Here is a 25,640-nt window from a genome sequence, read left to right on the forward strand (position 1 = left end):
AAACTGATCCATGTTGAATATCAGTAATTCATTCTTTTTTATTCCTGAGTAGTAGTCTATTGTGTGGCTATACCATGATTTGTTTATCAACTTACCTGTTGATGAACATGTGGGTTGTCTAGTTTGGGATTCTTATGAATAGAGAGATGCTATGGGAATTCACCTACAAGGCTTTGTGTGGATATGTATTTTCATTTTCCTAGATGAGTGGAATTGCTGGGTCCTATGATAAGCATAAATAACTGTCAAGCAGTTGTCCCACCAATAATGTATGAAAGTTCCAGTTGCTTCACATCCTTGCCGAATTTTATATCAATGAACTTGAAAACTTAAATATACGATTTCCAAGGAAAGTATAAACCACAAAAATTGGGTGAAGAAAACTAGGAAAACTGAAAAGACTAATAGCCATACTTGATATTGAAATGGTAGTTAAAGGTCAACCCTCCCCATCCCTCCCCTCCCACCCCGCACCCGAAGATATACCGGGATCAGAGAGTTTTACTAAGAAGTGATACCGAACTGTCGGGGACTAGGTAATTCCCATCTATTATTCAATCTGAAATAGAGAAAAAGATGCCAGCTTGTGTATGAGACTATCATAACCCTAATACCAATATTTGGAAAGAAAAATACCACAAGATTCGTAATTCAGTATATCTACAATCAAGGAAGCAAACATCCTATATTAAGTATGTTTAAAAAATAATCAAAGCCTCATGATCAAGAAGAGTTTACACAAAGAATGGTAGGATGCTTCAACATTAGAAAAAGCTAGCATCATTTATTACGTTAACCAATTAAAAGATAAAAACCATGTGATTACCTGAAAAGATGCAGAAAAAGCATTTAATGAATTTTCAACTTCCAATCTTGATTTTAAAGCATATACATACCCCATGTATACGTACGCACATGAAGCTGAGCAGAGAACGGAATTTTCTCCGGGAAACATATCTAACCAGAAAAAGTAAGAGAATCAACTGGCACTATTTTAACCAATGTGGGAGTTCATCAGCAGTGACTAAACACACCGGACCAATACTAAAATCAATACCTCCTCTACACATCAGCACTAAGCAATTGCAAAATACAAGAAAGACATTTCCTTCATAAAAACGCCAAAAATATTGTTACCTAGAAATAAAACTAACCAAATAACGAACCAGACCTTTAAGAGACTTTATTCAAGGGAATTACTTTATCTCAATCTCTTGCTGTATGTCGTTTGCTCCCTAACACTTTTAAAATTGCACTATTTTTAAAATGCACTTTTAAAAACTCAATTTTTGTGGGGTTTTGTCATGCTTTCCCCACATACGACTGTAACCTTCTCGAGGGGCAAGGACCTTATTTGCCGTACTCCTAACCCAACACCTTCACCGTGCTTGGCACAAAGCGGGCCCTTCTAAGTTGCAAAACACTAAGCAACCTGAAGCTCCACCCCCTCCTCGTTTTCTCCACCTACTTTGTCACGGATTACGCAATAATGCGCAGAAATCGCGCCAAGCCTTCCACGTGACAACACCTCCGCCCGCGACTCCCCCAGCCAATCAGAACGCTCCGCGCCGGTGACTCCACTCCCGCTTCCCCTCACCCCCACGCCCACACGAGGTGGAATCTTCCAGTCTCGGACTGCTTTTTCCCCCCAGCGGGGCCAATGCGGCTGCGCGTCGCGCCCTGATTGGCCAAGAGCTGCGAGCTGCGCGCGCAAGCGCCCAACTCGGTTGCTAAGGGCGGGAGCCCGCCGAGGGCGCCGGTGGCTGGAGTTGTCTCAGGCCCACGTCGAAGCCTGCCCGCACTCGCCATGCCGAACCGCAGGGCCAGCCGCAATGCTTACTACTTCTTCGTGCAGGAGAAGATCCCCGAGCTACGGAGGCGAGGCCTGCCGGTGGCTCGCGTAGCTGATGCCATCCCCTACTGCTCCTCAGACTGGGCGGTAAGGCTGGAGGAGGGCGAGAGGGACCAGGCAGGACAGTTGGGCAACAGGGGGGACAAGGCAGGAAGGCAAGAGGCCTCGAGGAGGCCAGTGACCCCTTGGACCCTTCTGGCGGGAAAGGAAGCCCCCTGCTCCTGGCTCTGGGCAAACCGACGCTGGAACTACCTGTGGGGGCCAGGGCGCTGGGTCCTCCCTCCTCATGGCTGCTTCTCTTCTTTGTCTTCCCCTTCAATCTCCCAAAGCTCCTGAGGGAGGAAGAAAAGGAGAAATACGCAGAAATGGCTCGAGAATGGAGGGCTGCCCAAGGAAAGGACTCTGGGCCTTCAGAGAAGCAGGTAAAGTTAGCAAGAGAAAGAGCAGCCAGCTTCCTGGCACATAGACATGCTCAATAAAAGCTGGATGGGTGGATGGGTGAATGTCAAGGGTGAAGTACTGGGTGATTTGGGTTAGTGCAAAGAAGAGTTTAACTTTTTCCCCTGGGGTCAGAATGCCTGTTAAAAAAGTACGGGCTCCTTAACTAGGGCACATACATATTGGTGTAATTTGGTGGTGAAAGGCCTCGGGAATCTGTTAAGAAACTTGTAGACTGTAAACTTTGATCAGCAGTGGGAGTGTTTGATATTTAGGAGTTGTATTAGATGACCTCTAGGTGTCATCTAATACAACTCTTCCATGATTTAAGGGCCTGTTTTTCCTTCTCCCTTCTTTTTTTTTTTTTTGGATGCTTAAAAGTAGTTCAAACCATTCCTTTTAAATGACACCTGAAACCAAACCAGTTTCTGTGTTAAAAATATTGGAATTTGGAATAGTGAGATTTGGAGATGTATGTCCAAATGTCCATGTCCATTTGGAGATGTTTGCCTTACAAGTAAAAGAATTGAGTAAAGTTTATTTGGATAATTTTCTGTTTATATTAAATACACAGACTGTTAAAATACAAAATAAAATTGTTTTCTTGGCTGATTTGCATCGGGAAAATGCAAGGTAATTCTAGTTTCCTCACCCCCACAGGTGTTTTTTTCATTCTTACATAGTAAAATTCTTATACTGTCAACATTGGGTTGAAACTCAAGAGTTTTGCTTGCTTTAGGTTGGAGAGATTTTAATTGTGTGGACTTACATTTGAGTAGACGCTGTAGTCAGTTGAATTTGTACTTAGTTGTACTTGTGAGCTCTGATTTTTTTTCATACTGTAATTTCTTATATCCCCTCAAAGCTTAAGCTGTGTTGTATATATACCTCATTTGAGATTGGGAGTCAACATGATCTGATTTTTTTTTACTTTAGGTGAAAACAAATAATATTATAGTACTTTGGGGAGTGGTGTTTTTTTGGCCACTGGCTTGGCACATAGTAGGCAGCTCATGATTATCTTGGTAAATCAGTAGTGGACAAATGGCTTTCAGTAATAGTTGAATTGCTTATTTAGAATAATATTACAAAGAACATCAATATATTAATACATATTCAGAATATTTATAGATTTTAGCTGCCTTTGGATGTTGGTATTAATGACAAATATATTTATTCATTGGATTTGTTAGCCTTGAGAAGTAATCAATGGGCTGTTTTGCAGTTATTTTGCTAAATTGAAATATATGGTCTGAAGTGCCCAGCCAGATTTTAAATATGTAGTCAATCATTCTCTTCCTCTTTAGAAACCTGTTTCCACACCACTGAGGAAGCCAGGCATGCTTGTACCAAAGCAGAATGTTTCACTCCCAGATATGTCAAGTTTGTCTCTAAAAAGTGATCAAGGTAGAGTAATCCTAAAGTATTTTGTGTAAATTTGGATGCTTAAAACATTATTGTAATGATCAGAAAAAATGTTTTCTGTTCTTTTTGATCTCCATTTCAAAGTAATTGCCTACAAGTGTTAAATATTATGGTGCTAAAGTTATAAAGATCAGGTAATTTGTAATTGTTAATACTGGAGAGATTTTTTTAAACTGGTCTCTTGGTTTCTACCACTTGGTGTTATTAAATAGAGATACTTCTTAGACTTGTTTTATAGTGAGCCACTGGAATATATTTAAATTATAAAGGTTGACAGGAGAAATAATGAGATCTATTGTATAGTGACTATAGTTAATAATGTAATGTATATTTCAAAATTGCTAAGAGTGGGTTTTAAATATTCACAACACAAAAAAGTGAGGTGGTATGTTAATTAGCTTAAGTTAATCATTCCATAATGTACACATATATCAAAACCACATTGTACCCCACAAATGTATACATAATTATTATTTGTTAATTAAAAATAAAATGTAAAAATTTTAAAGGGGGTTATAAAGGTTAAAATAAATTATTGAGCTAGCCTAGAAGAGAACCTAGTTGAGAAGGATCCTTGCCATTCCTTCTAGCTGTTTTTATTGTGTTCTGCCTTTGTTGAACACTAATAAACTTTTAACAATCTTAAATGTGTCCAGTCCTGGTAAATAAGAACACTTTACACATTCTCACACGACTTTCTTCCCTTAGAGATTTTGTAGGTGGTCTTGTATGTATTGGTAAAAAGTAAAAAAGGAATGAACAAAATGGTTCATAGTTTATGTTACAGAGTTTTTATATACTGATTGTGCTTGGCATTATTTCCAAGGCTATGTATTTGTTGAATATGTGTCATGCCATTCCTGAGATTCAGGAATGTATAGCTGAGTTATGTAGAACTGGCTGCAAGTTTGAATAATTTTGTTGCTTCACTTAATCCTTGATAAGTGTAATGATAAAAATTTTTGAGATGATATATATGCTAATTACCCTGATACCATTATACATTGTATGCATCAAAATATCACTGTGTATCCTATGCATATGTACAATTATTATTTGTCAATTAAAAAATTAAATTTTGTTTATTTGGTATAGCTGATTGATTAGTTTTCTCTCGGCTCATTTAGGAATATAGGAACACAATGAAAATGATTCTTAAACGTTTTTTTTTCCTTTGATTTAAAGAGGTTTTTGTGGAAGGGGTAAATCTGAGATACTCATTTGTTAGTTTTGTCATACACATATATTTTTTTCTGTTTGTTTTGTTTTTTTAGCTCTCCTGGGTGGCATTTTTTATTTTTTGAACATTTTTAGCCATGGTGAGCTGCCGCCTCATTGTGAACAGCGCTTCCTCCCTTGTGAAATTGGCTGTGTTAAATATTCTCTCCAAGAAGGTATTATGGCAGATTTCCACAGTTTTATAAATCCTGGTAAGTAGCCAGTTAGAGTAGACAGTAGATCTTAAAAGTGTATGTTTTTTATCTTGTCTTCATTTGGTAATAATATTTGTTTTAAAAGCTGAATAATATACAGCTGGGTTCTTAAAAATGTCACAAGACTTCATAGTTGAAAAAACTTAAGAATTAGGTGTTGACAAGGGTTTTTGGTTTAGGCTTTTAGCCTCCAGTAAGCATTAAAATTGGGTGGATAGAATACCCAAATAATGCATAGCCTGCTGTTTGCTTACCTGTGGCCTTACATCTTGGAATTTTTCTAAAAGCTTTTTATGGCTTGATCTTTTCCTTCTCTACCCTGTCCTTCAACTCAGTGGTCACTAGTTTTTTAAGCTGCTGTTGCTTTGTAACCTTGAGGAAATTACTTAACCTCTCTGAACCTATTCATTCATCTGTAAAGTGGGGATAATACCTATTGGAAGGCTGTTCTAAACAATAGATGAGAAAGTATGAAAATAGCATAGTACTTAATAGGCTCTCGGTTGTTATCAACATCTCTTTTTCCCACTACTCCACTCCATTAAAAGCAAAATAGGTATGAGGATATAAGATTTAATTATGCTCCCAAGAGGGTAAATAGTAGTTAAGGGAACACCATACACTGTAGATAAATAGGAGAGATACATAGGGAGAAGCAATTGGGGGAAGAACTTCATCTTTAGTTTTGTCAATTAATCAGAAAATCCCAGCACTTTTTTTCTCCTCATTTGAGATGACAGATAAACTAATCAATCATCTTACTCCTATTTGTGAGGCATTAGGACAAGTCAGATAGCTACTTTTTTCCGTCGGGGTTATAAAGCATTAAAAAGATAGAATTTAGAGACTTTTCTCCTTCAGAAATTCATATATATCTTGCTACATCAAGGGCCTCACAACCACCTGAAGCCCATTCATGGACCCCTAGTTAAGACTCCTTTGGCACAAACTTTCTTTGTCTAGTATTTCTCTGTAAGAAGTAACTTGCTTTTAAATGTAGCTTAGACAATATATGAAAAATTATTTGATAATTGTCATACCTTTGGTTTAAAAAAAACACTGTGAAGGTTTATTCTTGTATATTTTCATGTAATAAAATTTACTTAACCTATGTTGTGATTTGGTCATCCTATGGAGTATTACTATAGCACAACTAGAGAACTTTTACATTTCTGCTTCTCTCAACAAAATATTTTATATTATAGGTGAAATTCCACGAGGATTTCGGTTTCATTGTCAGGCTGCAAGTAAGTATAAAGGAATAGGTAGAATATAGGAATTGAATATATGCGTACCTAGTTAAAACTTACTCCTTTAACTCATAAAACATAAACTGGGGTAAAAATAACCTTAGATTATTGTTGGAGAGTCTGCATAGAAATGATAGATGGTGTCTGTGATCTATAAAAACTTTAAAAAACTTTATAGACTTCTAATATCCCTTTTCATTTCAGGAGATTGTCATTTGATTTTGTGTATATATCCTTTGACCTCAAGGTCAGTTGCTTTTATTGGCCAGGTCTTTAGAAAAGTCTTTTAAGAGGTCTCAGATTATCCAGATTAAGGGTTATTTTCAAAAATGTCCATTCAAAAAAGTTTTTTTAAATGTTGTTGTTTCAAAAATAACAGTGGTAAACCGACAAAAGCATTCTGAATTTTTTTTAGATGAGGAAAACAGGTTCTTATTTTAATTATTTTGCAACTGAAGGGCATGACTGTATATCTAAGCTCTTGAACTGAACTCTTTTCTAGAAACTAGGTTTTAAGCAGTTTTCTGTTTGCTTAGGATGAAAATCATGATAATAGGTTTATTTTTTAATTTATTTTAATTCAAAAGTGTCACTGTTTGATTAGGGACCATTTAATGATTCCTGTATCTAAAGTATTTTTTTATTTAAAAATATGGACAACTAGCCTATAGAAAGTGTTTGAAATTAGAAATCATCTTTGCAAATCTGCCATAACAAGCAGCTATATTATAATACTTGTTAATACTTATAACACTGTTTTTTATAAATGAGAATATTTTGGACTTAGTTTTGGTTGTGTATTGAATGTTTTCTAGTCTTAGTAAAAAATATGTGCGAATCCATTGTTTGCATGATATCAGGGATGTAGGCTGTGGAATAAGGACTATAAGGGAGAATTTTTAGAGGATCCCCTTATTTAGCTCTAAATAAAAAGAAAATTTGTGATATAAAAGGCAAATTCTATAGTTGCTTTGAAGTGTGAATGTAGTTAATCTCCCCAAGTGTTAAATTATCTGAGGTTATTGAACTAAATATATGATAGTAAAAAACCATAAATAGAAACTTAGGTGCTGAATTAATTTTCACATTTTTACTTAAACTGTTTCTGATTTCTTCATTTATTGAATGCATTGCAATCCCTACTATGTGTCAGACACTTATTTGTGAGAGTGTCACTGGCTTTCTGTTTCTTTGATATTTTGAACAATCTATTTTTAAAGGCCTATTTTTACAAACTTTTCAAATTAATCAGATTAACAGAAAGTGTAGTTCTTTTTAAAAAACCTATTAAAGACTCCAGGAATGTTTTCTTAATTTATTATTCAAACTAATTGAAACTGAGCACAATGTTTCTCATTCTAGGGATCTTAAAATGTTTGGTGCTTACCAATTTAAGCATGCCTTAAATTGCCAATTTGATAACCCTGGGAAATGTGCCAGTTAAATAAGATAAATGACTATTAGAGTGACAGCTGTTATCAACATAATAACTAAAAATGTCTATGCTAATGTAATTGAGCTGATTTGGAGAACATGTTTTGTACAGTAATGCAGTGGAACAAATTTACATGTGGATGTGATGAGTCTGAGTATAGTAGCTAAGGAACATGCGTATAGAACTCTCAAATGCTCCTATGCTATCTGATCTTTGATGAAGTATGAGTGTAGGGGTAGGAGGTCTTCATTTTTCTCTTTCCCCACTTCAGCCAGGGGAGCTCTGCTTCTCTTCATTTTACTGGTTAATGATTTTCTTGAGAGACGTTCTGCTTTAAAACAAAGCTTTCAGCTTCTTATACAAAAGGTTCATCAGCTTTTCAAATCAAGCTTCATACATACAAAGATTATACCATTCATTTAAGGTATAAAGGATATTAATGAACAATAGTGGACCCACCAGTCAGCTAAAATATAGCACATTGCCAGTACTATTGAAGGCCCCTATCTATCTCTGATTGCATCCCATTCCGTCTTTCTGAAAGAACCACAATTCTGAATTTTGTGTTAATCATTTCTTTTCGGAATAGTTTTATTACATGTACATATGTATTTAAGTAATGTGTTTAATTCTGCTTGTTTTGACCTTTATATAATTAACATTGTGTATATATTTCTATATCCATATTTTTAAACTCAATGTCTTTTTCCCATTTTCTATTGAATTATTTTTCTTACTGGTTTGTGAAAGTTTAATATATCTTTGCTTACTGATTTTTAAAATTGTGTGCAGATAGCTGTTTTCAGTTTGTGCCTTGTATTTTTCATTCTCTTTATTATGTCTTTTAATGAACAGATGTTTTTATTTTTACTCTTTTTTTTTTTTTTGAGACAGAGTCTTGCTTTGTTGCCCAGGCTAGAGTGAGTGCCGTGGCATCAGCCTAGCTCACGGCAACCTCAAACTCCTGAGCTCAAGCGATCCTACTGTCTCAGCCTCCCGAGCAGCTGGGACTACAGGCATGCGCCACCATGCCTGGCTAATTTTTTTTATATATATATGTGTGTGTGTATATATATATATATGTATATATATTAGTTGGCCAATTAATTTCTTTCTATTTATAGTAGAGATGTGGTCTCGCTCTTGCTCAGGCTGGTTTCGAACTCCTGACCTTGAGCAATCTGCCCGCCTCGGCCTCCCAGAGTGCTAGGATTACAGGCGTGAGCCACTGCACCCGGCCTTATTTTTACTCTTTATTTTGTAGAGACAGGGCCTCACTGTGTTGCCTAGGCTGGAGATCAGTGGTAATTCATAGGTGCAATCATAGCATGCTACATATAGCCTTGAGCTCTGGGCTTAAGCAATCCTCCTTCCTCAGCCTCTTGAGTAACTGGAACCACAGGTGCCCTGCTTGTTTTCCTTTTTAATTTAGTAAACATATCTTTTATTTGTGGGTTTTTGTGTCTTATTTAAGAATTTTCCTCTACCCCAAGATCTCTATTTTCTTCTAAAAATTATAAAACTTTGTTTTTCGTATCCAAGTCCTATTCTACCTAGAATTGACTTATGTATGGTATGAGATAGAGATTCACTTTCACTTTTTCCCCATGTGCATAATCAATTGTTTCAGCATCATTTGTTGAATAAATTTGTTCGCCAATATGTAGTGTTACCTGTTGAATAAATTTGTTCGCCAATATGTAGTGTTACCTGTTGAATAAATTTGTTCGCCAATATGTAGTGTTACCAATATGTAGTGTTATCATATGGCCTCTGTGTTCTCTTTATTCTGTTACATTGATCTACTCTTTTTGGTGTCATTATCATATTCTTAAACACAGTAGTTCGTCAAGTCCCTTTACCTTGTTCTTTAGTAATATTGTGGCTGTTTTGACCATTTGTTCTTCCGTATGCAATTTAGAATCAGTTGTTCATGTTTGACATTAGATTGTTTTAGAGAAAACTGGTATCTTCATTATATTGAGTCTATCTGTGAACATGGGACTGTCCTCTTATTTTTTAGGTCTGTAATGCCTTTTAATAAAGTTTCATAATTTTCTCCATAATCTTAATGTCTTTTGTTAAATTTATAGTTTATCTTACCTTTTTGCTGCTACAACAAATCTCTTGAAATTATATTTTCTATTGTTTACTTTTATATTTTGATTTATCCCATTCATTGCGAAACTCTTGAGTTTTTAATAAATTCCTTATATAGTCATCTGTGAAACCACTTTTTGTTTTTTCTAAACTTACATTATCTTTATTTACATTTTTAAAAATTTGTTTTATCTTAGTATGCTAATTAAGACCTTTAGTTTCTTTTTTCACCATTGAGTATGCTGTTTGCTGTAGTTTTCTTTTGTATTCCCCCCCTCATATTTTTGGTGTGCACTCTTTATCAGGATAAAGACCTTTCTTTCTATAGATTTGCCTCATTTTATTGTGCTTCATTTTCTTGCACTTCATAGATAACTGTGTTTTTTACAAATTGGATATTTGTGGCAACCCCACATCAAGCAAGTCTGTCCGTGCCAATTTTCCAACAGCATGTGGTTTCTTTGTGTCTCTATGTCATATTTTGGTAATTCTTGGAATATTTCAGACTTTTTCATTATATCTGCTGTGGTGATCTATAATCAGTGATCTTTGGTGTTACTACTATAATTGTGTGGGGGCACCACAAACAGTGCCTATGTAATGTGGCAAATTTAATAAATGTGTGTGTTCTGACTACTTCACTGACTGTTCATCATTTCTCTCTGTGGACCTCCCTATTCCCTGAGACACAACAATATGGAAATTAGGCCAATTAATAACCCTATGGTGACCTCTGTGTGTTCAAGTGAAAGCAAGAGTCACACATCTCTCACTTTGAATCAAAAGCTAGAAGTGATTATAGTGAGAAAGGCACGATAAACCAAAAGCTAAAGGCAAGATAAACCAAAAGCTAGGTGTCTTGGGCCAAACAGCCAAGTTGTAAATGCAAAGGACAAGTTCTTGAAGGAAATTAAAAGTGTTTCTCCAGTGAACACACCAGTGATAAAAAAAAGCAAAACAACTTAATTGCTAATATGAAGGAAGTTTTAGTGGTCTGAATAGAGGATCACACCAGTCCCAACATTTTCTTAAGCTAAAACCTAACCCAGAGTAAGGCCCTACCTCTCTTTAATTCTGTGAAGGCTGAAAGAGGTGAAGAAGCTGCAGAAGAAAAGTTTGAAGATAGAAGTTGGTTAATGAGTTTTAAGGAAAGAAACCACTGCCATAACATACAAGTGCAAGGTAAAGCAGCAAGTGCTGGTGTAGAAGCTGCAGCAAATTCAGAAGATCTAGTTAAGATAATTGATGAAGGTGGCTACACTAAAATTTCCAGTGGAGGTAAAACTACCTCTTATCAGAAGAAGATGCCATTTAGGTCTTTGAAGCCAGGCATTGACTGACTCTCCAATTAGGGGCTAATACAGCTGGATGCTTTTAAGTGGAAGCCAGTGCTCAATTTACCATTCCAAGAATCCTGGGGCTCAGGAATTTTGCTAAATCAATGCTGCCTGTGCTATTTAAGTGGAATAACAAAGCCTGAATGACAGTGCATCTATTTTTACAGGATGGTTTACTGAATATTTTAAGCCCATTGTTGAGATCTACTCAAGAAAAGATTCCTTTCAAAATTTTGCTGATTGACAGTGGTTGTCCAAGAGCTCTGATCCAGATGTACAAGGAAATTAATGTTTTTGTGCTTACACAATATCCATTCTGTAGCGCATAGATACAGGAGTAATTTCAATGTTTAAGTCTTTACCATTTAAGAAAAACATTTTATAAAGCTGTAGCTGCCATAAATAGTGATGCCTCTTATGAATCTGAACAAAGCAAATTGAAAACCTTCTCAAAAGGATTCACCATTCTAGATGCCATTGAGAACATTTGTGATTCATGGGAGGAGGTTAAAATATCAACATTAACAGGAGTTTGGAGGAAGTTGATTCTGGCCCTTATGGATAACTTTGAGGGATTCAGGACTTTAGTGGAAGAAGTAATTGCAGATGGGCGGTGGAAATAGCAAGAAAACTAGAAGTGGAACCTAAAGATGTGACTGGATTGCTGCAATCTCATGAGAAAACTTTAACTGATGAGGAGTTGCATCTTATGCATGAGCAAAAAGTGATTTCTTGAGATGGAACCCACTCCTGGTGGATATGCTGTGAATATTGTTGAAATGACAACAAAGGACTGAGAATATTACATAAACTTAATTGATAAAGCAGCAGCAAGCTTTGAGAAGATTGACTGCAATTTTGGAAGACATTCTGCTATGAGTAAAATGCTATCAAATGGTATCCTGTGCTATAGAGAAATCTTTCATGAAAGGAAGAATCAATTGATACAACAAACTTCATTGTATTATTTTAAGAAATTGCTACAGCTACCCCAGCCTTTAGCAACCACCACCCTGATCATTCAGCAGCCATAAACATCAAGACAAGACCCACTACAAGCAAAAAGATTTTGAGACTTGCTGAAGGCTCAGATGATCATTAGCATTTTTTAGCAATAGTATTTTTAAATTAAGATATGTACATGTTTTTAGACATAATGCTATTGCACTCAATAGAATAGTAGTGTAAATATAACTTTTATATGTACTGGAAAACCAAAATATTTTCGTGACTCACTTTATTTTGATGTTCACATTATTGCGGTGATCTGAAACCAAACACAGCATCTCCAAGGTATACCTATATTCTGTTTGGCTAGCAGGATACCAGTTGCACATTTTAATTAATGTTCTTTCTGCATCTCAGAGATTTGTGTCTGTGTGGTAATTTCCTAATTTAAACCAACCTTGCCTTCCAGGGACAAACCAAATGTGGTCACTGTATATCTCTTAAATAAATTACTGAGTTTGGTTTGCTACTATTTCACAGTTTTTGCATTTACGGTAAAGACTCAGGTTAGCCTTACTTAGTTTTACTATCAAGTTTATTTTGCCATCATAAAATGGACTGAGGAATAGGTTTTCAGTATTTGAATTTGTTTTTTGTTTCTGCAGAAATTATTGTCTTTAATTTCCCTGAACATGTTAAGTCTAATTATTTTAAAATCTTATGTCTGATAATTCTATAGGGGTTTTCCTTTAGGTTTAATTTTTTTTTTTTTTTTAGTCAGGATCTCACTCTTTCTGTTGCATGGGCTAGAGTGTAGTGGCATAGCTTGTTGCAACGTCAAACCCCTGGGCTCAAGCAATCCTCCTGCCTCAGCCTCCTAAGCAGCCAAGACTACAGGAGGGGCACACCACCATGCCAAGCGAATTTTTAAAATTTGTGTAGAGATGGGGGTCTCACTATTGCTCAGGCTCATCTCAAACTCCTGGCCTCAAGTGATCCTCCTGCCTCAGCCTCCAAAAGTGCTAGGATTATAGGTGTGAACCACTGTGCCCAGCATTGGGTTTGAGTATAATCTGTTGGTTATCTTGATATTCAGTCATGTTATCAGATATCTTTATACATCTAGTTATTTAATATTTTCAACGGAGTGCTAAACAGTATATGTGAAAACTTGGTACTTCTCTCCAAAGAAGATTTATGATTGCATATGGCAGAAAGGTAGAATCACTGAAATCTCAGATTACCCTAATTCATTTTCAGGGATTAAGGGACTTCAGTCAGACTTTACAACAGTTAGTCTATTTCTATTTAATCTTTAATAGAAAATGGGTGAGGGTAGATAGATGACTATCAAAGAATTATCAGTAAAATTTACAGTTGACTTCACAGTGTAAACAATGGAAGCTAGAAAACAATGGAATATTTTTTTAATTATAGATTTTTAATTTACAGAAGTAATGCTGAAATAATAATTTTAATTCTTACCAGCTCTGGGTCTAATGAAAACTCTGTCCAGTTTCTCAGCCTCTAAATCTCCTTTTCCAGCATTGTTAAACACCCTTGGGGAGAAACCCACATGGCCAGATTCATCTAAGATTTCTTTCTTTCCAAGGTTTGGGGCCTATAATTCTTCACTGCATTTCTAGCTCTGTAGCTGGTGTTTCATTTGTTCAGCTTTTCCCTAGACTGTCATCAGAAGACTCCTGCATTTTTTTACAGTTTCTAATTTTATACTGAAATTTGTAATTTGATCTCCTCAAATTTAATAAGTACAATTATTTAAAATCTGTATTAATAACTTCAGTATCTCAAATGCCTATGGGTTTATCTTTCTATCAACTTTATTTTGGTTCTCATTCTCCTTTCTTTGTGTACCTGGTTATTTATAGAGTATTTGGGGGGAAAATGATTTCAAAGTAATTTGAGGCCTTTGATGATGTTACCTTTCCCCAAAGAGAGTTTATGTTTGCTTCTTTCAGACACCTGGGAGCCTAAAAAGCCAGGCCCCACGGGCTGTCAAAAGCACACTGCTTGGCCATTGAGCTTCCTCATCTGGAATTGGCAAGTGACCCAGGGGAAAAACTCCTGTAAAGCTAGTCTCACTTGTCTGGATTTTGGTAGTCTCCTGCATCTTGACCCAATAATTCTTTACTGCTCTGTGTGCTCTAATACCCTCAAGCCTTTTTATTTTTTGTGAGAAGGTTGATCTGAATTACTTGACCCTTTTTTATCCTGGAAGTGGAAATTGTCATCCTATAACCTTTTAAAAAGCAATCATTACTGTTAGGTTCTCAAGCCTTATTCATAAAACATTCATGAAAAGCAGCATGGGAGTAGTGAAAACACTGCAGGCCTGATCACTTAACAAACCTGGGTTTGGATCATAATTCAGCTGTTTACCAACTATTGATTTCTGTGATTCTCAGTTTTTTGTCTTTACTGTGTATACATCACTCATAGAATGACTGAGATTATGAATTAAAATATGTAAAGTACCTAACCATAACCAGGCATTGTACAAATGCTTAAATATGAGTTACCCACTACTCTATTCTTGTATTCCTATTTCCGTACCTAACCCATAATATTTTTCTTGCTCAAAATTTGAACTTTTGTCTCCTTTTTATTTCCTTCAGGTGATTCTAGTCACAAGATTCCTATTTCAAACTTTGAATCTGGGCATGACCAAGCAACTGTGTTACAAAACCTTTATAGATTTATTCATCCATACCCAGGGAACTGGCCACCTATATACTGCAAGGTAATTTCAAGTTAAGAAGTTCTCTTAAGGTATCCATTTAGATGCCAAAAGATCCATAAAAGGTGCCAAAAGAAAGAATTTTTTGCTATGTATTAGCTGTGTGTTCATTCTGAATTGTTTTGAATATTATTAGGTATGCCTTTTTAAAAAAATTTCTTTGATTTTAGAGGGATTTTGAAGACTGCAAAAGCTGAACATATTTCTACTTTGGTAAATCCCTTGTTTTTTGAATTCCCCATTCTGAAATATCTACAATATCTTTTCACCCTGAAGAATGGATGCTACATTCCGTACACCTATCCTTCCAAGCAAGATTACCTTTTTATTCAAAAGTATCTTTGTGACAGCCCCTCCCCCCTTTTTTGTAATATTTAGGGAAACTTTATTCTTTATGTTGTCCAAATTCTTCTAGGCTAGGAATTTAAGAATTAGGTTTTAACCTTGCTACTTTTTAGTATAACAGCGAGCAGATTACCTAATCTTTTTCTGAACATTGATTTCTTTATTCACCTACCCTAGGTCTTGCTTCTCAAAGTATGTTAATATTGCTATATAAATGTAACTGGTTAATAATAGTATCTTTTCTAGTCTATGTCAATTACTTTTATAGTTCTCATTTCAGTTCACAAACTCTTCAGTCTTTCTCTCCTGTACCCTCTGAACCCCCACCCCTATTTTGAAAGGAGAGCATTAATTAAAAGTAACTCAAGGTAGGAGAAAATATAAGTTGTTTTCTTTTCTTCTCTAGTCTGATGATAGAGCCAGAGTCAACTGGTGTTTGAAGCATATGGCAAAGGCATCAGGTAAGTAAAACTCTGGGTCACTGCAGAAGCACATTATAACATCTGTATTTGTTTCCAATTTGATATATATGTTCTAAAAACCTAAATTTACTAAGTATATGTGTTTTTCTATCTACAAATGGAAGAAATCAGGCAAGATCTAGAACTTCTCACTGTAGAGGACCTTGTAGTGGGGATCTACCAGCAAAAATTTCTCAAGGAGCCCTCCAAGACCTGGGTTCGAAGTCTCTTAGATGTGGCCATGTGGGATTACTCTAGCAACACAAGGTATTAATATAAATTTTGTACAGTAATTTTGTGAAAATACAGTAATTTTGACTTCTTTTCTGAACTGAGAAAATATGGTAGGACTAGTTATCTTTGCCTTTTTATGCAGTATTTTCCTATGAAACTTTAGAAGCATTGTATTACCTTGAATATAAGATTTTATGGATTGTAAGATACATTACTTTGTGTACTGCTCAAAACAAAAACTGCCAAATACACTGTTCTTTTTTATCAGTTAAAATTTTTCTACTGATGAAAAAATGTTTTTAGAATTATTTAGACAGATTTTTTTATTACATAGAACTCTCATACTTAAAGGAATATATATTTGTGAATGGCAAAAGAATTTTTTATTTTGAAATAATCTTAGATTTATAGAAAAGTTACAAGAATAATACAAAGTATATCATTCTCTCACATTCCCTAATCGTTAACACTTTAATATATTTTCTTTATAATTTTGTTTCTAAATATGAACATACTGTTTTTCTAAACTACTTGAGGGTAAATTGCTTTCATTATGTCTCTTTGTACCCAAATACTTCAGTGTTTCCTAAGAATAAGAATATTTATATTACCATAGTATAATTACCAAAATCAGGATATTGCCATTGATACAGTACTCTAATCTGAAGATGATATTCATATTTTGTTAGTTGTTCCAATAATGTTTTTTATAGCCCCCCCCCAAATCTAGAGTCCAGTGTAAGATCACATGTTGTACTTTGTTATTATGTCTCTTTAGGCTCCTTTTATCTGAAACAGTTCCTCAGGCTTTGATATTTTTTTTTTGTCACAGGCCAGTTACTCTATAGAATGTTTCTCCGTTTCAGTTGGTCTGTATTTCCTCATGATTAGATTGAGGTTTTGTGTTTTTGGCAGGAATATGTCAAAAGTGATGATGTGTCTTCTCAGTGTGTCACATCTGGAGGCATATGGTGTCAGTTTGTCTCATTACTGGTGATAACTTTGATCACTTAAGGTAGTATCTGTCAGATTTCTCCATTGACTATTTTCACCTTATGATTAATAAATATCTTTCAGGGAAATACTTTGAAATTAGGTTGCCATTCTAGTCTTCAAACTTTCATATACTAGTTTTAGCACCAGTGATAATTTGTGCCAAATCAACTATTACTATGTTTGTGAAATGGTGATTGTTTTTTTCTAATTGGATTGTTCCTTCTAAATTTATTAGTATTCTATTCTACTGTAAAGAAGAATTTTTTCTTTTCACCGATTTATTTCTTTCATTTATATGAGTATGGACTCGTGTATTCCTATTCAGTAGATTATCTGTTAATACCATAATTTATTTTTATGCTCAAATTGTTCCATATGTGGCCAGTGGGAGTCCCTTCAAGCAGTGGTTTCTGTGTCGTTTTGACATTGCCTTATCGTTCTTTGAGCACTTCTTTGTTTTCTGTCTGGCACAATATGTTACAGGCTCATCTTGTACTTTCTCTGCTCCAGCCTTGAATTAGCCATTTCTCTAAGGATACTTGGTTCACTTTAGTGGAACATATTATATAGTATTTAGAAGATAGGATCTGGGTGCTAGGTGTGCTCAATTTTTACTAGAGTATCATTGGTTTTAGGTTCCCTTAGTGGAGAGAGCTAGGAAGTATATATGTATGTGTATATACCCACCTTCTATATACATTTTTATGTAGGTAGGTCTCTGACTCTCTGTTTTTATCTCTTTCTGTCTCACTAACATTTCATACTGAACCTACAATTTTAATCTAATACCATAGGGATCTCTAGTGTTTCGCTTTTTTTATTTTTGTATTTCTTTTCTCTGAGAGCAAGAAACCGCTCTCAATATTTTTCAGAATTATGTGATACCACCACTGTAAAAAAAAAAAAAAAAGACCAACAATGGTTCAGAATTTGTTTATATTTATTTTTAGTCTAAAAGTATATAGCCAAAATACTTTGTTCAAAAGTTAGGTTATTTTTACCCCTTCAGCATACTTAAATTCTTTTTTTGAAATATATTTCATTTGTTTATTTCTATTCCATTTTTGTTTTTTCCCTGCTTTTGTTAATTAAATTGTCTTTTGAATGTCTAAAGCATTACCATATGTAAACAAAAGTATAGTCAGAAGTGTCACTTCATTCTAGCTCCATAAAAAACCTTGTTGAGATTGCATTAGATTTATAAATTAGGGAGAACTTTATAATGTTGAGCTGTGTCCAAGGACAAGCAATGTTTTTCCATTGTTCAAATCTGTTTTTATGTTTTTCAAAGATGTTTTAAATTTTTTCTCACACAGATTGTGTATATCTGGGACTGGTGCATTTTTGTGGGAGCAGTTCCTTGATAACATTCTCTTCTATAGAAATTGCTTTGATTATCAGGCTTCTTAATTCTAATGTAGTAAATTTTGGTGATCTGTATTTTCTTAGGAAATTGTATATTTTATATAGATTTTCAAATTGTTTTTGTTTAAAGGTCTGCAAGGAAGGTAGTCTCTTAAAATTTTTCAATTTGTTTCCTTGGTGGTTTATCTCATCACTTCTTGTGCCCTCTCCTTTTTTTTTCTTAAGCTAGCTAGTATGTTGTCTATTTTAATTTTTCAAAACAACAGGATTTTAATTTATTGTACCTATTTTTCTATTTTCTTATTAATTTTTGCTTTTATCTTATTCTCTTTGTACTTTATGGTTCTTTTTCTAGTTTTGGAGGGCTAGGAACTTAATTCATTTATCTTTTGTTAGATTTTTATTGATAAGCATTTAGTAGAGTGAATTATCTTTTAATCATTATTTTCATAAATTCTAACATGCAATATTTTCATTGTCATTTTTAACAAATTCTGTTATTTCAACTCTCAACCAGGAGTTAAATACAAGGCTTTTAAGTGTCCAGATGAAAAAGCCTTTCTGATTTTTGTTTCTGTTAGTAAATTCTAATGTTTTTGCATTGTGATCAAAGAATGTTGTTTATAATATTTCTACTTGATGGAAGTTAATCAGTGTTGAGTTTTTTTTCCCCTAACTTAATACGTAATTAATTTTTGTAACTGTTCTATGGGCATGTGAGAATATGTATTCTTTATTTTCAGGGTATAGTATTTGGTATATACATAAGCTCTACATTGATTATGTTCAGGTTTTCTTATCTCTTTATATTTTGTCCAGTTGATCTTGTATTGAGAGTGGTTCTAATCTCTCCAGTTACTATTTTTCTGTCAGTGTCTCATTACATCTTCTTTAGTTTTAAATGGGTCACTGTATTATTTGATGCCTTAAAATTTGCGAACCTTGATATAGTAGATTGATCAGGGCTTATGGACAGGTGTTCCCTGTATTCTTTCCATGTCTAAATCTTTTTCTCATGGTTTATACTTTATTTCCTTGAGTTTCTAGAAAATACAACTCCATCGTATTGCTTTGTGTTCCTTTTGCAAACTTCAGTCAGTTAATTCTCTTGGCTTTAGTTATCTGATATTTTTGCCTAGAATTACTTGATCATTTTGCCTGAAAACCTTAGTCTTTTTTTAATTTTAAAGTCTAATAGTTTTACTAGGGTAGTTTTCTGAGTTTATTATTGAAGGTCCATTTTCCAAGGTGTTTAATGAGTCCTTTCAATATGTAGAATAAGGCTCTATTTCTGGAGATTTTTCTTAGATCATTTAATATTGTTCTAGTCCACTGCTTAATTTTTTTTCTTAAAAGAGTCCAGTATATCTATGTTTGATCTTCTTTGCCTATTTTTCATTTTAATCACTTTTTATGACCCTTTTTACTTTAATAATTCTCTTGATAATTTTCTGCTTTCTTCAATTTTCCTTATTAACTTTCCTAATGAATCTATTATTTTTTGGACAGTTTGTAATTTAGTCCTTTTCCAGTATGATTTTGTCTTTTTTCTCTCTTTTGATCCTGAGTTTAATCTGTTACTTTCTTTTCTTTTTTTAATTATTTCTGTTTCTGAAGTTTCCCATTCACGGTGTGTTTCCAAACATTCTTTTGTGAGGATATTTAATTCAAGGTGGAATTGTATGTTACAGTTTTCTTCTCCTTCACATTTTTTTGGGGGGAGGAGATGAGGAGGAGTTATCAGCTAAAGTATTTTCTCATTTTATGTTTTCTTCTTATAATAGCTTTCTATAGATGAAGATGCATTGTTCCTTTGCATTTCTTAAATAGGGCTGATAATTTGTGAAGAGGTTTGAGAGTCTTTAGAGCTCAAGAGCTTCCTTTTTAGTCAGCATAGCAAAGTACGGGTTCTTTAATGATTTGGGGGGAGTTTGTAGGGGTATGGATTGTAGGTCCTTTCAGGCTTGCTTTCTTTTCTTTCCTTTCCTTTCTTTCCTTAGGGGGATCCTAAATTTCCCCCTCTTGCTTTTTTTTCCCCCTCCATCCAGTTTCTAAAGGGCTCATCTCTCTTCCTGTTTTCCTCCTGTAGTCAGTGCTCCTGTCTGCCAGAACTCAGTTTCAGTATTTATATAAAAAGTTGACTTTATCATTGTGAGGATGATTTTAATTTAATCTTAGGCTCTCTATTTCATTTCTCTTGCTTCCTCACAGTTTTTTTCCTGAACACTACTCTCCATATAAAGGCTTGAGGTGGGAGATTGAGCAATTGCTCCATTGGAAATTAAAGTTTTCTTTTTTCTATTTATAAGTAATTGAGTTTTGTAGTGTTCTATATCTTCTAATTATGCTGCAGGTATAGATTTTGTCTGGTTTGATTTGGTTGTTTTGTTCTTGTTAATCTGTAAAGTTTATGGATGATGTTAGGATATTTGTATTTATGTACCATTACCCCAGCTGTGAAATTTCAAAAATTTCACATTCAGAGTGAATGTGACACATTCAGTGAACATGACACATTCATGACACATTCATGAACACATTCAGTGTTCATGTTTTTTATTGTATACAGCATTTTTAAAAAGAAAACTCCACTGTTGTCTCTGGGGTTTTCTTCTAAGCAACTGACACCCTTTCTGCAAGTTTTGATGCTGACTCTTTCTTGATCTTATCTGAAGAGGTCAGTAGAAAGTTTTCAGAGACAAAGCAATACTTCCTCAAATAATCTTTAAAGGGTTTATTGACTAAATGTTGAAGGATTACAATTGTTTAGTTACCATCAAGAATAATAACCAAATTTCTACATGCTTAGGCCATTGCAACTGTTAATATTTCTAGACTGTCCAAAGCAATTGTAGAATACATTCAACTGTAAAATACATTCTAATTTTAGTTAGAATGTGAAAAAAGCACACTTTATAATTGAAGAAATACAGTGTTGAGTTCAGTAGAGTAAGTACACACTGCAATAAGACTAGAGTAGCTTTGATGTAAGATGTTCTTTGAGGCCTATCCCATGCGATTTTCTTAAAGGTGAAACTGTAATATGGTACTTTAAGCACTTTAGTGATAAACTACTTTGGACAGGATGAATCTACTTTTTACTGAGCTTCATAACATAGCAATATTCCAATATATAATATTTTATAAGGAAGTTTAGATTGTAGTGGACAATAGAAACTGTTCTTAGAATGTGCTAATATAAGTAAATGGGAATCATTTCAAATACTGCTCTTCGACACCTCCTAAGAGACTTTTAAGTTTATAGTAAGTTTTTGATAAATGTTTTGTCTAGCTCTAGGAGAAATGGGTAGGTTTTTAATATTGGTGAAATTGAGTACAGTTACACAAAGTGCATATTAGAATTTAAATAGACTGTTAATAACTATCATATTATTTTGGAGGCTAAGAATATTTATAATTTTATAGATCTCTCATCCTCCTGATGCTTCTTGCCATAGATGTCCTTAGACTAACTCACAGTCTATGACCTGCTGATTAAAGCATGGTGGCCTTTATTGAATCAACAAATAATTTATTGAGCATTTCCTCTGCTAGGCACTGGACTGAAGGTACAATGGTGAGCAAAATTAGTGTGGTGTCTCCCTTTCAAGAAGCTAACAGTTAAGTAGGAAAGAGACACATTAATAAAGAAAATGGTAATTTTAGCTTATGGTAAGTACTAAGAAGGAAATCAACAGGATACTCTAACAGAGAAGAGTGTATAAAAAGGAAGACTACTTTATAGAATGATCAAGAAGACTTTTTTAAAGGGCATAATATTAAAGGTGGTAAACTAAAGTGTGGGAGAAGGATGCAGCCATGCAAAAAAATGGAATGAAGAACATCGTGGACAGAGAGATAACAAAGACTTTGAAGCAAAAGCTTGGTGTTTACTAGAAATTATTAGGCGATCAGTGTGACTGGGGAGTGGTGAGCAAAGATGAGAATGCACAAGATGAGATTTAAGAAATAAGGAGGGGCAGAAGCACAAGGCCTTGTTAGCCATAAGAAGAAATTTTTCAAGTAGGGAAGTGTCAGATTAAGTTTCTGAAAGATCTCTGAGTTTTTAATGGATGGATTTTAAGAAGGTAAGAAAGAAAGTATTATATTTCTATGATCTAGAGCCTATGATTATTAGGTGGTTTCTCTAGTCAGGCAAGAAATGGCTGGTGCCTAGGATGGTGACAGTAGAGATGCAGTGGAATAGGTAGATTTAAGATTGGCAAAAGTCAGTAGATGTTGCTAGTAGACTGAAACTAGGGAGAGAAAATGGAAAGAAATGACAAAATATGATACCCAGGTTTTTAGTATATACTACTAGGCAAATGGGAAAGAAGGGATCAAGTTTAGAATGTTCAGAGGTACTGGTGAGACAATATGTGTGGAGACAGCAAGCAAGTAGCTGTTCGTCCTGACCTAGAGCTCAGTGGAGAGGCAAGCGTAATGTCAGCCTTCCCTTTTCATTATGTGCTGGACATTGTTCTGGGCATTGAAGCTACAATGAAGAGAGAGTAGTCCTCTGCCTTGATGGACTTTATGGCATGTAGATGAGATCATCAAGGCAAAAGGCAGAAAGAGAAGAGGACTCAACACAGAGCCCTAACAAGCTCTGACATTTTAAAACTTGGGCAGAGGCTTACTTTTTGAAGTCTCAGTACCTCTCAGCCTATAATTGTTACCATGTTACACAAATCAATGTTGATGAGGGTTGAAGAGATGAGAAAAACTCAGATCCTGGATGAAATCATTTTGTAAATCCACTTGAAGTGCTTAGTGGGACCAAAAAAGTCGTCTTGACCATTCTATAAAATAGTGTGACTTTCTGCATACTCTTCTGTGTTAGAATAGCCTGTTTAGGCTATTAGTTTGCTTTTGTTCTTTGGATTATCTCATTCTTTTTGGTTGTAAGTTGTGGTCTTCCTATTTTGGTCTTTTTCATTGCAGGCTTTCCTTGAATGTCTGATTATCCTTGATTATGTTCATATTTAGAAATCAGGCTGCAAAGCCGAGTAAGTGTTTCATATTGTTCAGTGGGGACTATCAACTGATTAGACTTTGCTATAGAGAAAGCAGACAAGAGTGCTAAATGTTAAGTTGGAGGCAAAATCCTAAATACCAGAATGTGGAGGGCTTTGCTCTAGGGTACCAGCAGCCATTCTTGTTGCTTGATTCTCCAAGAACACTTAACTTTTTGCATGGAGTCAAGTAAGTTGACTATTCTTTTTACAGAAGTTCAGCCTCATGTCTTACCTCTGCTCTCTGGGTAGGGACATGACTACAAGTCCAGAGCCTCACAGTTCTAATAGGCAAATCCTTTCCTGCTGTAGCCTCTAATGAGAGCACTGAAGACTGTGACTTCCTTCCAGCTTCATCAGTTAACCATTTCTTTGTTTTCTTCATTTTCCACAAATTTTTTAAACTCTCTTCTGTGGAGGCCTATTCCTGTTTTTTCCATTATTGTGAACATCTACCATTTTTACTCTTTGACTATCATTTTGATAGGGCCTGGGGAAAAAGAGGAGATAAATTTGTGCATGTGTTTAATTCACCATCATAAACCAGAAGCCTCAGCAATAGTAGTATTAAGTAAGACATGCAATTGTATTCTTTGATATCACTTTAGAATAGTTTTTTTCTTAGCCCAATTTAGTGAGCTTTTCATATTTAACAAAAATTTGAGCAGCTCTTGTACATAGGTGCTTGACTGGTTTCTGTGGTAAATATGGGAAAGAGTGACATCCTTGCCCTCAGAGTCTCCTCTCTGATAAGAACAGTAAAGCATGTGAAGACACTAGAGTTATATACAGCAATTTCTGGTAATTCTTAAGAGTTTCGAAAGGTTATGATGTATCAGATAAGGGAGAAGTCACGTCAGTGAAAGGTTTAAAAACTATGAAATGCTACAGAATAAATGTTTTATTTGATTCTTCTTTAAAGATGGATAGAATTTCTGTGAGCAGAAATTTGGGTTGAAGGAGAGGGGGCCTTTCTGATAGAAAATGGCCTGAATAGTGACTCAGAGAAATGACAGCCCAGAGACTGTTTAAGAAAAACCACTGTGTCAGTTTGAGTAGACTAGAGCATATATGTAGCTATAGGAGGACAATGCTCATAAGGCAGGTAAAGACATGGTTATCCTTGAAAGAAGAAGGAATAATGCTGAAATAGGAGGAAAAGAGATCTTTGGGACCTTTTGAGATAAAGAAGGCCTTTATGCTGCACATCATTTGAGTGAATGAGATTGCGTTGGAGCTTTCGGAGTAAGCTATGACTTTAGCTTAACAAAATATACAAAGCAATTCTGATTTTTGACCGATTGATACAATGAACCTTCCTTTGCTAGGAAATACACTCATTTTTAGAGAGAGTAATGGGATGATTTGGAGGAAGAGGATCAAGAAGTATGAGTAAAAACAGATCAAAACAATGTCATTCTTAATAGTGTAACTATAGATTGGGAGGCATTTTTCCCCAGGATGAGATTTTCGTAAGGTTTTTTTGTTTGTTTTAATCCTAGAGTATATTGTTAGTTTTTTAGTTGCTTTCATTTAAGATCTGATCTCCAATGGAAAATGTGCACGAGATAGGGGATATACTTGGGGTTTGAATTCTGGACAAGGAGCAGAACTAATTAGAAACTACAAATAACTTGATTCTATGTGCTTGTATAAGAAATTAGGTTTAGTTTTAACCTAAGGCTTAATTTTAAGAGTTAAGAATTTTATGAATCACATTTATTAGATTAGTTTTCTTTGGAAAAACAGTAGGAAATTCTTCATCTTATTTTTTAGATAGTCTTCCATTCCATTAAATAACTTTTGTTCAGTGTAAGTAACAGATTTTTTATACTTGTACTGTTAGCATGTTTGTAGTTTTATTTTATTTTAATTTATTTATTTTTGAGACAGAGTCTCACTCTGTTGCCCTGGCTAGAGTGCCATGGTGTCAGCCTAGCTCACAGCAACCTCCAACTCCTGGGCCCAAGTAATTCTTCTGCCTCAGCCTCCCGAGTAGCTGGGACTACAGGCATGCACCACCATGCCTGGCTAATTTTTTCTGTTTCTGGTAGAGACAGGGTCTTGCTCTTGCTCAGGCTGGTCTGGAACTCCTGAACTGAAACAATCCACCCTCCCCGACCTCGACCTCTCAGAGTGCTAGAATTACAGGCCTGAGCCACCTCGCCTGGCCATGTTTGTAATTTTAAATGAAGAATTCTTGCTAGGTTTAGGCAAGTTTTGCATTGTGTGAGTAGTGCTGTTCTGA

At 35.0% G+C, this 25,640-nt stretch overlaps 1 protein-coding gene across 1 annotated transcript in view; it reads left to right on the forward strand.

Annotated features, from left to right (window-relative positions):
• The first annotated feature begins 1,661 nt into the window (after positions 1-1,661).
• MAEL (maelstrom spermatogenic transposon silencer) overlaps positions 1,662-25,640 on the forward strand; it is a 30,237-nt gene continuing 6,258 nt past the window's right edge. Inside the window, exons 1-8 of the mRNA XM_012745307.2 lie at positions 1,662-1,939; positions 2,182-2,274; positions 3,598-3,697; positions 4,990-5,145; positions 6,354-6,395; positions 14,855-14,979; positions 15,728-15,782; positions 15,908-16,049. Of these exons, the coding sequence (XP_012600761.1) occupies positions 1,808-1,939; positions 2,182-2,274; positions 3,598-3,697; positions 4,990-5,145; positions 6,354-6,395; positions 14,855-14,979; positions 15,728-15,782; positions 15,908-16,049 (845 nt within the window). The 5' untranslated portion in view covers positions 1,662-1,807. The remainder of the gene's footprint in view (positions 1,940-2,181; positions 2,275-3,597; positions 3,698-4,989; positions 5,146-6,353; positions 6,396-14,854; positions 14,980-15,727; positions 15,783-15,907; positions 16,050-25,640) is intronic.

This window comes from Microcebus murinus, chromosome 2, assembly GCF_040939455.1.
Source record: "Microcebus murinus isolate Inina chromosome 2, M.murinus_Inina_mat1.0, whole genome shotgun sequence".
NCBI lineage: Eukaryota > Metazoa > Chordata > Mammalia > Primates > Cheirogaleidae > Microcebus > Microcebus murinus.